At 48.6% G+C, this 14,240-nt stretch overlaps 4 protein-coding genes and 1 non-coding gene across 5 annotated transcripts; all 5 read right to left on the bottom strand.

Moving 5' to 3' along the window:
* Positions 1-3,350: 3,350 nt before the first annotated feature.
* QC762_101444 (uncharacterized protein) lies at positions 3,351-4,096 on the bottom strand (the record flags this gene model as incomplete). The annotated part of the gene is made up of 2 exons (XM_062884527.1): positions 3,351-3,769; positions 3,826-4,096. The coding sequence occupies 2 exons, from the start codon at positions 4,094-4,096 to the stop codon at positions 3,351-3,353; spliced, it is 690 nt and encodes a 229-aa protein (XP_062747367.1).
* Positions 4,097-5,631: 1,535 nt separating this feature from the next.
* Positions 5,632-5,729, bottom strand: QC762_0027510. Its single transcript has one exon. It is a non-coding gene; the product is annotated as a tRNA-Leu (tRNA).
* Positions 5,730-6,336: 607 nt separating this feature from the next.
* Positions 6,337-7,449, bottom strand: QC762_101442 (uncharacterized protein; the record flags this gene model as incomplete). The annotated part of the gene is given in 4 exon segments (XM_062884526.1): positions 6,337-6,700; positions 6,751-6,832; positions 6,891-7,243; positions 7,255-7,449. 4 exon segments carry the CDS (start codon positions 7,389-7,391, stop codon positions 6,337-6,339), a joined length of 936 nt encoding a protein of 311 aa, XP_062747366.1. The 5' UTR covers positions 7,392-7,449.
* Positions 7,450-9,353: 1,904 nt separating this feature from the next.
* QC762_101440 (uncharacterized protein) lies at positions 9,354-12,020 on the bottom strand (the record flags this gene model as incomplete). Its single annotated transcript, XM_062884525.1, is given in 3 exon segments — positions 9,354-10,153; positions 10,158-10,257; positions 10,263-12,020. Coding segments are annotated over 3 exon segments (2,658 nt in total).
* A 732-nt stretch (positions 12,021-12,752) lies between these two features.
* Positions 12,753-13,784, bottom strand: QC762_101430 (uncharacterized protein; the record flags this gene model as incomplete). Its single annotated transcript, XM_062884524.1, has 2 exons — positions 12,753-13,677; positions 13,747-13,784. 2 exons carry the CDS (start codon positions 13,782-13,784, stop codon positions 12,753-12,755), a joined length of 963 nt encoding a protein of 320 aa, XP_062747364.1.
* Positions 13,785-14,240: the final 456 nt, after the last annotated feature.

Here is a 14,240-nt window from a genome sequence, read left to right as displayed (position 1 = left end):
GAGGCGTAGAGCATGGGAGAGATTGAAATGGAATGAGCAGCCCTTGAAAGGTCTTCGTTCGTCATCTGAACGGTGTGAATAAGGAATAAATATGGAATGATAAATCTCTACTGCATGGCACTCATTCACGTCATCTTGATCGATCAGACTTGATAGAACCCGACTCAAGAGATATCTGGTATAAGAGTGTCCTGTGCTAACCTCTACCTGCAAGGGTCATGAGAACAGCATCAGTCGGTGATACCTACCTATCAAAAAGGCCAATGTTGTTAAAGGTGGGAAAATCTGCCAAGGCGAAAATATACGCATGTTGGAAGCAAAGACACAAGTATTTTGGTCAGTTGTTTGATCAGTGCTGGGTCTCAGGGAGCGGGCCGGTGGGTGCATGTCCAAGGAACTTCATCAACCTCCAACGCCAACAAAATCCAATCGTAGCAATCCAATCAAACCAGTATAATGCTTCTACGCCGAGATAACCTTGCCTGTGCGTCAGCGGGAGCGTTCTTCAGGTTTAACCCCTGGCTTTGTTGCCGCAAAGACGAGAGGCGGCGCAACACTATTGATGCAGCATCATAGCGGATGCCAATGCTGTACTCTCCTCACTTGATCCAAGATCCCTTGTCGCGAGGCATCTCATGATGAACTGAACTCAACATGAGAGGGCCAGATAATTGTTCAGACATGTCTAGGTAGGTAGGTATCTACCTACCTTACCTATCTTGACTATTGTTGAGCCTTTTGGGTGCATCAACACATGAAGATAAGCCAAGTAAGAAGTATAAGATCAGGCGGTTCGTCTCACCACGAGTAAGCCCCTGACCTATCTTGAGCATCCTCAAAGCAGCACTCACGACATTTCTGCGCAGAAGCTATGTTCAATCTCAAATCTTTCACCACCTTGCTCGCCCTGGGCGTCCTCTCCGCAACTGCTGCACCGCAAGTCACCAAGGAGAACACCCTCGAGGCACGAAAATGGACTGCCCATGTTTTTGCATGTCATTACATCAACTGGGGCACTCCTTGCGGAACCTTTCTGATGTACAACAACGAAGGCTCCGAGGTTCATCCCAAACTTTAGGATATTGACGGGCCCACTGCCTAGTTCTTGTCAAATCCGCCTCCAGCGCACTGAGATAGTCTCATTGTCCATATAGTCAACATCCCCACCGAGTGGAATGATGTGATCAGTTCGATCCGTAACCTCGACACGGATCGATTCTACTGCGAGTGGTACGAGTATGTGGAATAACCTACCCCATAAGAATATGGTTTATCATGCCCGGCTTTGAGAGAGTTGTCATCAAGATCTAACCTGTGAACTTCTATTGCAGACATAGAAACTGTGCTGGTCGTACATACACCAGCCAAAATGACCCCAATCTTCATGACGGCAATGGTTTTTTGGTGATCGTATCAGTTCGATGTGCTGCATCATCCCTATTTGATGATCTCTTTTTATGACCTCAGGTTATGAAAGGATGGCGTCGTGAGCAGTTGACCTCTGAGTGGGCTAGTGCTTTTGAAGGGAACTTGGTGGGAATAGACCAGATAATGAGAAGAGTTGCACTGTTACATACATAAATGCTCCATTTCTACCAAGACTGTTGATCCTGCCAAATAAAAGTCTTCAATACATGGTAAGTTTGCGCTTTGCCGCATGCTATAGATTTTAGATGCTCTTAAAATACAAACGGCTGTTGGTGAGTCTCAAAGATGGTAGGTTGAATCGGCTTTGGTACGAACGAATGGCAAAAAAGGAAGGGATTAGGGAATCTTGGACAAGACTGTTGTAAAAAATAATCGATTGATCTACTACTAAGCTACCTCATAATACGGCTTTCACTTTCGTAAAGACCAAACTGCCCGACCAGTTACAAGAAAGTCAATTCCCCAGGATTCCTTGTTGGATGGCATCTGCACCCTGCTAGTCTATTTCTCGATGGCCAAAGGGACGTAATAGAAGCCAAAGGTGCAGCGCCAAGAGCTGATGCGGTCGTTGAAGAAGCCGTTGCCATCAGCAAGGTTGACATTATACTAATTAGTATAGCATAGGCCCTCGCAGTTAGAATGCCCAATTTTACACCATTAGAATCAAAACTATAACTCGAATCGGGTAACAAAATGTTTCATACTGGTACCACACGCAGCGAAAGAGTCTGGAATCGTTGTTCAGAATAGAACTGATTCGGTCGTTTATGTTGGTGGGGACGTTCACTGCGTTTCATGCATCAGTGAGGTCAAGCTATGTCCCGTGATATTGTTATTACTTATAGCAAACCCCAGAAACAGACCTGAAGTTCTGGCAATGACCTAGCCACCTGCTGTGTTCACAGGCATAAATATTGGTCGACTGTTCTTGACTTGTGCTAATATCGCCCAACCCAGAGATGGAGATGTCGGTTGCAGGGGCAGCATTGGATGAGAAGTGTCTTGAAGTGAACCATGCTTGACTAGATGAACAAAGACTTTGGTGCGAGTTGACGGGGGTTGTATTTTGGCGAAGAAGCTGTAGGTGCTTGTCTGTTTTGAGTTCTCTCTCCGGGAGGGTAGCTTCTTTTATGCTTAGGTATGCTTCAACAGGTGCCCAAAGAAATCTTCTTTCTACTAAAAGCTTAGGGCGTATTGCTGTCACATGGCGGCCCTAGATCGGTAAGCAACGGGATTTGAGATATCTCACATCACTCAGTGGTCGGGGCCAGTAAGGTCTTCTAAATCCGACATCACATTTTCGCCAATCGACTGAGATCATCGGCCACAGATTCGGAAATCATATATTTTCTTTCCGATATTCACGTCTATTTTCTAACTTGCGCCACCGTCAGCTGACACTTGGCACGGTTGGAACTCTGGGAGAGTTGTATAAAGTTGCCAAGAGAAGAACTCCGTCAAGGTGCGTAAAACGAGATCTTGGATTCTGGAAAAGGGGAGGTGAAGGTACCAGGTCGTGTACAGAGCATGGCGGGCAGTTTTGGGGAGTATCTGAGACAATTTCCAGGATAATTAGCAGCATGTATCTTACCTGTTGAATTGAACATAAGTACAGATCCTTTATTACCTTGTATTTCACGTCTTTTCAAGCATGTAATTTGAATCACAGTCTCCATCCCTCCATAGTGGCCCGAGTTTGAGGCAGGTAGCAAAAACTGGAGGTGACCTGACTTTCTTCGCTTATGATTTTGACTTGATAAAGGTGTTTGGCATCAGCTGCTACGGCTACCTAAGCTGCCAGACCCTTGTTTTCCTTTGGAACTTGGAACTATAGAAACCTGCTACCCCCAATGGATCCAATCGAAGTATTGTCGCGGACTCTCAAGCCAAGTATTCTAACCCCCTTCCCATGTGCCAAGTTCTCAGAAGCAATTCCTCCGATAAACTCCAATGCCAGGATAAACTGCCGCGTCGAAAATAAACGCAAACTCTTCATGTGTCAACGGCGTGACTTGCAAACCACAAACAGTACGCTTGAGGCTGTATGGGTATATATCCCGTGGACAGCAGCAAAGTTGGCGAGCGACTTGCGGGTGTTCGTGCCCAAGCTCCATAACCCCATACAAGCACAACGGCTCGTCCTCTTCGGCATTGAGCCTAAAATGATGAAAGCGGCCCATCCTGTCGCCTCCACTACGAAGGGCGTTTTCTAGCACGAAGATCGCGAGTTCGATGTTCGTCGCTTCGTCAGGGGCTTGGCCACATACATAGCACTTGGCACCCGTCAAGTGTTCAAGCACCTCGAGACGGGTATTGTCGCGTTGGGCCTCAGACGAGGATCCTGTCTCAAAGTCAGTTACTTGATCATCTGGTCATATAATTCGTCAATTTACATACCAGCCTTATCCTGCTCCAACTTGGCCTTCTCCTCCTCCAACTTGGCCTTCTCCTCCGCCAATTTGGCCTTCTCCTGTTCGAATTTAGCCTTCTCCTTCTCAAACTCGGCTTTGTCCTTTTTGAACAGAACTCTGTTCTCGTTCAACACTGCATCCTCTTCTCGGATGTCTCTCAGGAGACTCTCAAGGTTGTCGGTGCCAGAGTCGGACATATTAGTGTCGGAGATTTCAGTGTCGGAGATTTCAGTGTCGGAGATTTCAGTGTCAGACATTGTTGCTGTCGAAAGATGACTTGGGGTTGTTGTTGGCTGTTGAGAGAGGGGGAGAATTTGAGAATATACTGAAAACTTATTTTGAAGCGTGGGCAAAACAAATCACTGTTGATTTGCAGAAAGAAAATTTGAAAACGACGGAAGCTGCTTGGACCATTATGGAGCTATGGGCGCAGGACGACATCACCCGGCGTATAGCTTGCTGTGAGCAAACTCCGGGGTGTTCCGTGGTGTACCAGGAAACATAGGGCAAGGGTTTGTTTGGCTGTTCGGCGAGCAGTGCTCGCCGAACAGCTCGGGACAAGGAAAGGTCAGACATGTTGAACTGTCCAAAGAAAGCCCTGGACCATCCAATTCGTAGGCTACATATATTATGCATCTTACAAGTGAAGACACACACATTAGCAGCCAGAAACACTACAACTGGTGCCAATACCTGGGCTATAAAAACACTTCTATCACAGCATGTTGTCCGACACCGCACTTCGAGGTTCACGAAGCATAATAGTAAGGGGATAAGCCATATACTCTCACAAATCACACATTCAACACGGTCTTGGCTTAATGGAAAGGCTAAGAGCTAGCTGCATGCAAAGGCACTAAAAGCCAAACACATCAAAGTCGATGGTTTGTCCATAGTAAACAAACCCCTTTACCCCTGACCAAGTGCAGAATCAAGTCAGCTTACTGCGCCATCATTAAATAGGCACCTACTCACACCAAATTTCCGGTTGAGCGTTCTCATCCATCAATCTTGAGATATGCAAATAATATAACTTTCACTTTCTACCTGTGGTGATTTAGCTCGGTGATTGAATAAAAAGAAAAGCAACAGCTGATTCTTCTCGAGCAGAGCTAATGGAACCATATGATATTTCAAAGAATTGCTGGGACGAGTTATCTAAACTCAGAGTCTCACTCTCAGGCACAAGTAGCCGTTCTCAAGCACGGCGGAGTATAGAGGACTCATGCCTACAACTGGGTTAGAATCGACCCATTCTGTCTCCTCTACTGCGAAACGCATTTTCCAGTACGAAGATCACGAGCTCGATATTTGTGGCTTCTTTAGGGGCATGGCCACAAATATAACACTTGGTGCCCGTCAAGTACTTATGTAACTTGTGCCAGTTGTTGAGAAGTTGTTGGTTGCCATTGCGTTGGGCTTCGGGTAAGGCTTAGGCTTCGGGCGATGATCCTTAAACACCGTATCGCCTCTTTTATTGTTGGTTTTTTACTACACTCGTTATCTTGCTTGGTTGAGGAGACTAGGTAGTTGCTCAACCGCTCGGTAACGCGCCAAAATATGAATGCTCGGATGAGTTACTATGGGTAGTAGAAGGCTTCTTCTGTTCTGAATGGTTCGGAGCAAAATGATGAGTTTTCTGTTACAGCATTCCTTCTCCGTTCTACGCAAAAAGCCCAGTATATTCAAACCCCTTCATAAGACTTACATAATGCCGTCGTGAACTCAATCAAAAAGAAACACATCATTGTCAAAAACATATTTTTCAGAGCCAAAAATCATTCAAAATATCTGCAGACAGTGGGGTTCGAACCCACGCATCTCTCGATAATGGTGATAAAGTTAAATGTAACTTAAAACCATCGCCTTAGACCACTCGGCCATGTCTGCTCCAATGACGTCTTTGTGGCCTGCTCCCCCATCCATATTGTGCACAATGAACAATAGGCAATCATCGTATCTTGAAATTCCATTGGAGATCCAGCAAATTAAGCAGAACTCACATAATGAAGCAGACTTTCCCACTGTTCATATACCTATAGCCTAGCTACATTGCTGACTATCTATGCCGTTGCTGCTAAAACCACTCAGGGCAACTTTTAGATCTCCTTGGCGCTGTTAAGTAAGTTTGATCTTCCCATATAAACTTTGGGACTCTGAATATAGTTCCCCTAAATTTTATTCCTTCAAGGCCAGATGCCATCAGGGCATTGGCGACCATCCTCGAAGGAGTGCCTGATGCTGATATTCAACTTAATGGCAGTATACAAACAGTGCTTCGCCGGACCCAAATCTCCTGTTGCTGAAAGCCATGAGGGTTTTCAGACTAAACTACTTAGCTATCCTGAGAGCCTTCGGACAACATACCCACCTTAAGCAGGTATGTGAAATGCCTCAGCTATCGGTTTCACGCGTCACCTTTCTTCCTAGACAAACGAGCAGAGAAAAAGGACATAGTCTCTATATCTTGATTGTGTCCAGATAAAAAGCAACCGTCTCAGTGGCTCTTAACATCATCAAAAACGATCTTGACACCATCGAAAACGAGCATGATCGTCCCATAACTCTCCGCAGCATCCATCTTGATAATCTCAATGCAGTTCCCTCCTTCACTTGACCAAGAAAAACGATGCTGTGGACAGTGACATCCGCCCCCGAGAATCCAAGGGGTATTCCGATCGCTTTCGAGAATCGCATAGAAGCAATAAGCCACCGGATGCTCGAGGCCATTCTCACTCCTGCAGAAAGCGTGGAAGCTCTCAATCCACTTGCCATTAGAGGATATGAGATTCATGATGCAAATGCCGGTCTCAATGTTGCTTTTGCGATACCACGGACTGCCCTCAATGATAACTGTGGCACTAGCAAGCTATATTAGATGTTCTAGCCGCTTCTCTTGGAACGCGACCACCTTGGGGGGAAGTTGAACCCTGTCAACTTCGTGCCGTCTTGAGTCCTGGCTCTCTTTCGCGGAGACGCCATCTCCTTACCGACTGTCACAGGTGTTAGTGGTCTGTTGTGTCGATAGGTAAGGAATTTGGGATTACGTACCGTTACTGGCCTTCAGCAGTGTGCCAAGGTCTGACTCAAACTTGCTCTGGGCTGCCATAATACCGGCGAGGGCAGTCTCCGTCTTCGAGATCGTGTCTCGAGTCTCAGTGGAAATAGCCTGGGCGTCAAGGAAGGCTTGCTTTTGGATCTGAAGATCCATCTTCTCTTGCTCCAGAACACGACGCTGTGCGTCAAGGTCGCGCATCAAGTCATCCTCCTTCTGCTTCAAAGCAGAACGATTCTCTTCAATGGGGCGTTCCAGCTCAAACAGCTCTTTGTTTCGGGCTTCAAAATTGCGGGTCGCGGCGTCCACTTTGGCTTGGGCATCAAGAAGTAGTTGCGAATGGTTGTGCCTTGGCCGCACAAGATGACACCGCGGAGTTCATTCAGCTCGATCAAGCGAGAACCATAATCACGCTCTGTCTCTTGGTCGATGCGTTTCAAAGTCTCCGAAACAAGGCGGAAGTAGTCCTGGAGACCTTGGTTGAACTGGTTGGACATTGTTGATAAATGGCGCGGTGGAAGAGTGAATCGAGGGGCCAAGAGGGGAGTGGAGTGGCTATTGATGAGTTAGTCGACATGCTGAAAATCCCAAAAGAAACGCCTTGACATGGGAATATCTAGTACCTAGCTGCGGCCTGAGAGAGAACGGGTCTACCGCTGGAGAAATGCCGCGAGGTGATGAAGAGTCGAAAGAGTTGTCCTAGTTGGGGAGAGAGGGCTCTTTTCAAGTCACGAGAGGGTGAGTAGGAAGGCAACGAAAGAAAGCCGGTCTGTGGGTCAATGATATATAATTACGGGGCTCAAGAATCAGGGCGGGAAACTTCGAACAGCTCAGGTGCGAGGTCTCCGCATTTCTTCAGCATCAAGCACGCCGCGGTCTCGGCTCTGCTGACCATGTATGTACCTAGCTGTATAGACTCTCTGCATAAGGCCCATCTTCATGTCCACTCAACGTGGTCCCCTCTGTTGCTGATCCAAGCTGATTGATATTCCCGAACCTAAGGGCTCCCTCAACACTGAAGTACCCACATACTGGATGCTTTATATCTAGCCCCTAAATAATCAACTTGGATCCTAGAATGAATAGACCACGAGAGGTACCAAAGCGATCATGACCCTAAATGCCTGTAATGGCCAATGTCTGACGCATGGAGTGTGGAAGTATTTGATATCACTGGTTATCTACCCATATTTCCCTGAAGAAATGTCATAACCACCTTTCATCTCTTAGTTTTGGTTATGATACAGCTAGCTACCTTACACAGTGACATGAAAATGTGTACCTCCATGTTCTCCGTATACCCACCAACATGCTGAGGATGTTTGCTTGAATTCGAGGAAGGAGAAAGCCGCGTTCGGGAGCGATCCAGATAAGCTCACGTGTTTGCTCGAGCTCAGACAGGTCATCACCAGCTCGCAGATCACCATTCTGCAAAAGTGCGTTGCCGACGAAAACAAGAGGGAGCCAATCGTGAGTGACCTCAAGAGCAGCATCAACGAGGCTGTCAGATCTGGCCCCAAGGCCGAGGAGGAGAGGTTGTGGAAGCTCTTGCAGCAAGCTGCTGACAACAAAAACACACTCGCCGCCATCGTGGCCCGGGAGAAAGCTGTCAAGGATGCCGAGATGGCCTTGGCCAAAGAAAAGATGGACTTGGAGCACCGCAAAAGCGAGTTGGAGAGACAGGAGGAGAACTTTGTCGACATTCAGGCCTCCACTGCTGAACATGGTGCAAGCCAGGACTATGGTGAGGTCCTCCGAAGCCATGGTCAAGGCTATCGACAAGACAGAGGCAGCCATCAACACAAATCTCGACAAGATCTTGAGCCTGCTACGACCGAGAGTAAGTTTCATACGCATTGCCCTGCACAAAAATGGTACTAACCCACTATAGGCGCTACCAGCGAGGCTGGATCTTTTAACTTGATGCATTAACTGTTTTCTTGGGTACGCCGACCCTTTCAGCACCTTTTCCAGCTTTCATCCTAAGTTATCAGCAGTGGTCAGGCTCTTTCGTCTCGGCACATAATCTCTTCTCGGCTTACTATTCTCTCTCGACCTTTGACGGAACCTTCACCCTTGGTACTCTTCTTCAAGCGCGGCTGTCAAATGGTGGCTGGCTCCAGCAGGAGATATCACAGTGCAGGCTGCCTTCAAACATTTGGAAGGCGTATATAACGCTGGACGACGGAGCAGTTGTATAGCAACACTGCACAGGAGATGGATTGGCAAGCATAGAAAGAGGATGTAATTATCGGGAGGGGGACCTGAAATGGCAGGCTTTGTTCTGAATTTGATGTTCTAAATACATTCTTTGCTCAGATATGCAGTGCACATGTACACTTGCCCAAAGAGCACAAGGGATTACTCAGCAAGAAATGAAAGACCACACCACGTGCTTATGGTCTGAAGATTGCAAGTCTCTCGTCTATATACCCAAAACCGTCCTCAACCAACTCCAACTAGTACCCCAAACGCACCAAACTAATATCATCAATAAAGATACTATTCGGCCCCTCCCACTGCTGCGGGTTGTTGATATACATCGGCTGTGCAACAACAGTAAGCTGCAACTCAAGCCAAGAAGACGTCGTCGTAAAATGTACTGCAATCTCCCTCCACACACCCGCCGTGCTGTAGCGCTGCATAAACTGCTGACCAAGCCCCGGCGGAGATACACTCAGCTGGATATAGTTGTTGACCTGATTATTCGAAATCCAAACATTGGCCTTGAAACGATAGTATTTTCCCGGTTCCACACCGACGACTCGTCTCGTGAGCACGAGGCCGGCATGGTAATAGTTGGGGTTGTAGACATAGTAGCTATGATTTCCTGTCCTGGCCTGAAAAGCCGAGATTTGGCCAGTCAAGAGCCTGGTGTCTCCAGTCAAGTTCCAGCCACCAAATTGCCCACTCTCGAAGCCACCATCGCTGAGAGTATCGACGCCAACGCTCTGAGTTGGCATGGGAACCTGGCCGACAGGATAGGTGCTTGTTTCGCAGGTTATGGCTTTACTGCAGACATAGGAGGATCGTAAGCATGAGTGAACACTTCTGATAGTCGAGGTGGCAGCAGCGGCATCTGGACTGGTTGCTGTTGAGGTAGGGAAGCATGTGACCGGGTTTGGCTGCAGGCCATAGCGGGTGAGAATGTAGTGACAGTTGGACAAGTACATGGACATCGCCTGAGGTTGGTACAATGTCGATGCAAGCAGTTCGCATTGACCGGGGAGAGAGCTGTCGTAGCACATCTCAGGTCTTCCTACCCACGTTGGGGTTGGAGGACATCTGGTGATCGTGACTGAGCTGGGGCCTTGTGTCGTGGTGGTCGAAGTTGCGGTTGTTGTCGGGGCCAATGAAGGGGAGCTTACCAGAGTTGTTGTTGACAAGACCATGTCCGAAGTTGTTGACGGTTCAACGGTGGTGCTCGCTTCAACGGTGAATGTCGTAGTAGGCTCCTCGGTGGTTGGAGAGGTCGGCTCCTCTGTGGACGTGGTTGATTCCTCGGTCAATGCGGTTGGCTCCTCGGTTAAGATGGTTGACTCCTCGGTTGTTGTGGTGAATTCCTCAGTCGTGGTGCCTGGTTCTTCGGTCGAGATCGAGATTTCCTCGACTGTTGTGGTCAAGGTTTCCGAAACAGTGCTTGATGGCTCATCTGCCGTGGTGATAATGTCAGAGGCAGTGGTAGTTGGCTCTGGCACTGTAGTTGATTCAACCTTGAAGGTCGAGAAAGTCTCGAAAACAGTGGTGGACGCAGTTGTAGTGATAGCTTCTTTCGCATACAGGTTCAGCCGGAGAGGTCCACCACACCAGTTATAACCTCCACCCACACACAGAACACTGCACTCTTTTTCCAAAGCAGCCTGACCAACAAGCTTGTCACCGCAGTAGCACTCCCTCCCATACTCGACACCAAAGTATGTATATTCTTGGCAGATATCTGCACATTTGGCTACCGTCATATCGTCTGTCCGGTGCTCCAAATCCGCAAGAGACCGGTTGCCAACATCATCCGTCCAGCAAGATCGGTAAGTAAACTGGCCAATGGATTCCGGGTTAGTCGTTTCGGTTTGCTCAATGCCAGGATCAGCATAAAGACTCAACCGGTTGCCAGCACCACACTTCTGCAATGGGTTACCACTGCATGCCATGGCACATTCTGCCTCGGGGACCTGAACACTATCGACATCGAGAGAGGTGCCACAGAAGCACTCGGAGCTGTACTGAACGCCAAAAAGTGCATACCCGCCGTCCTTGCACTCCGAAGCACACCTTTCCAGTGTCATGGCAGTATCCACCACAACCTTCCCTCCCAAGACGCGTTGTGGGACATTATCGTTGTAGCAACCTAGGTATTCGAACCTATCGATGATGGCAACGGGTGTAACTGGTTCAGATGTCGGTGAAGACGTGGGCTCGGACGAGGAGGTTGTCGTTGTTTCCTTATCGAAGCTATAGACATTCAACCGCATGCCGGCACCGCATAGCTCATTGTCATCGCCCGAGCAAGGCATGGAGCAATCCGATGCTGTTGCCTGTTCTGTTGGCAAGATCGAGCCACAAAAGCACTCGCGGGACCATTGCGTGCCAAAGAAGTCGTAATCAGCACAATTCTCCGCACATTTCGCAGCCGTCATGTCATCGGTGCCGATGATGTTGTGTGGTAGGATGCGAGCAGCGGTGTCGACGAAACAGCCGAGTGAAGTAATGCCGGGTAGAGTTGCAGGGCTTCGAATCGATGGGTTGTCGTTGGAGTACAGGTTGACCCTGTTGCCAGCGCCGCATTTCTCGCTTGGATCCCCTCCACATGGGAAAGAGCAGTCGGCAGCATCCACCTCGGTGTTGCCGTTTGTGACTGATTGACCGCAGTAACACTCACGGCCGTAAGAGACAGCAAACAACTCGAACTTGGAGCAGAATGATGCGCAGCTGGCAACAGTCATGTCATCAGCTGCGTAGCTTCCGCCAGTAAGCGCTCTTTGGCCACCCTCGTTGTCCTTGAAGCAACCGAGAAAAGTGTAGGAAGGCGCAGCCTGTCGGTTCAAGTGCTTGCTGGGAAGGGCAGAACCGAGTGAAAGAAACAGAGAGATTAGAGGCAAGAGCCGTAGGCTTGAATGAGTGAAAGCCATAGCTTTGTGTTATTAGGGGATCAAAGGAGCCGATGATTGAAAGAGTGAATGGCTCGTAGCAACCTAAGGGGAATCACAAAGAGAAGAGGGGGAAGAAGCGACATAACTACATATTACAGATGTTGCTAAGGGGCACGCATCTCATGTTTTCCATCTGCTGGTTCGGCACTCTGGGCCTGAAGCATGGAAGTCCCCTAAATTTGACAGCTTTAATTTTGGCGCTTGCGGCAGAGAGATCGATAGTTTGCTCACCCGAGCCAATCGGTACTCAGTGGCGTTGAGATGTCAACTGAGAATTTTGGGTTGTTGTGAAGGAGCTGAGACTGACTGTCGTCGCTTCCCGGGTTCGGCTCTTTCAGCCTCAAATCCACCGAGGTCTTAACCCCGACGCCATGCATGTGCGCTAACTGGAAAATGACTAACACCAAGTTGCACCGTTGCAGCGCTTGAGATCTTGAAGACAAAGTTTCAAGATCGTCCTCGGCCAATCGGGTTGGGCACCGACTGGTCGGATCAACCCTATTCTCTTCGTCATTTACGAGATGGTCGAAAAAGAAGGGATGATCTCGGGGTCCGCAGTGCAAATACGTTCTACAGCCTGTCTACTGTGAGCTTGAAGATTGGTGGCTGCGGCCCTGATTGAGCAGCAATCACCACCAACGGCACCAAATGACTGGTAGACATAATCCGTGCCCCAAGCTCCTGAAGACTGTCGATTTCGTAGTATCCCAATCAAAAACCAGGGCTGGTTCTAAACGGCAGCTTACGATGCAGCCTCGACACAATCTCAACATAATCCACTTCATTCTCCGCCGTGATAAACCCATGCCTCACAAAGAAATCCATCATGACCGCCGCACAACTCGGCTTAAACTCCCCACTCCTCATCGCATCTCTCACCTCATCCACACTCATCAAATGAAAAGCCTGAATATCATCATCCACCGGCTTGAAAACCACCTCTTGACCAACCTCCAGATCATAAACATACAATACCCCCGGATTCATCAAACCCACCTCCCCACCCGCCTTCTCATCAGAAACATTGAACCACGTCACCGTCCCCGCCGCAACAACATCCCCCCTCACCACCTCCTCATCCAACGCGGTCTCCTCCCCCGCCTCACGAACGATGCACTCAAACGGCGTCTCCCCCTGCGCCACCCCACCAGCAACAGCCTGATCCAGCATATCGGGATAAGTCGACTTGTTGGCATTCCGCCTCGGAATCCAGAACTTCATCTCCCCCAATGACGTACGAGTGTAAACCGTCATGTGAGCACCCTGTCCAATAATCCCGAACAAGCTCATCGCTGACCTTTCGATCCCAATATCGAATTTGGCGCCGACGATAGGGAACTTCTCATCTCTTTTCTTGCCTAGGCGGGGAAAAACCTTTTTGGCACGGGTAAGATCGAGTAGTTCATCGATTGCTTCGTTGCAGGCGGTTTGCCAATCTTTTCTTCCGGGGTATTTGAGAAGGTGGACTTGTTTGCTTTCGGGGATGAGGCGGAAGGAGGGGGTCCATGGCATGCGGTCGACTACTGATTGGATGAGAAAGCCGTGGGGCTCTAGGTCGTCTGGGAGAAAGAAGAGCCATAGTGGTTCAATGGCTTTGGTGTAGGCGGTGTTGTTGGTTAGGTTGGGGTAGGGGAAGCTAGGTAAGGGGGTATGATGTCAGTGATTGGTTGTGCTGAAACCAAGAATTGGGGGGGTGTCAACTAACTTGTCGCATTCTTGGACGATTTCTAGATTGGTCCGCATGGTTACCGTATCGGTAGTTTAGCAAAAACAGCCACTGAGGTACCTAGGGTTTTCTTGTGGCAAGGTGAGTGGTGATTGGCGAAGCGCCCTGGACAAGCGATATCGCTAGAGGAGAAATTTTGGGGCTTGGGATTAACACGTGACAGGTGCGTGCTAGTGCTGCAGATGCAGGTAGCCGGTCAAACTGTGGACAAAATAACTTGCACGGTGGGACAAATTTGGGTGAGTAGGGGGTAAACTAAACAATGGTTAGGCGTTGGCTAGGTGATGAAACTCCACAGCCTGAAGATTGCGGAGATGAACAACATCCTGAATTGAAGCTTTAACGTATTGGTAGATCTATCCTGAGAAATAGGCAGCTAGGTAGGTGAGTCGCCTACAAATAGCTTTATTGGTAATAAAAATAAAGAAGATAGCCAAGACCCTTTTCATAACCTGTGACCAACTCGAGCGCCG

This window comes from Podospora pseudocomata (genome assembly GCF_035222375.1).
Source record: "Podospora pseudocomata strain CBS 415.72m chromosome 1 map unlocalized CBS415.72m_1.2, whole genome shotgun sequence".
NCBI classification, from domain to species: Eukaryota; Fungi; Ascomycota; class Sordariomycetes; order Sordariales; family Podosporaceae; genus Podospora; species Podospora pseudocomata.
This window is presented reverse-complemented; position numbering and strand designations above follow the sequence as displayed.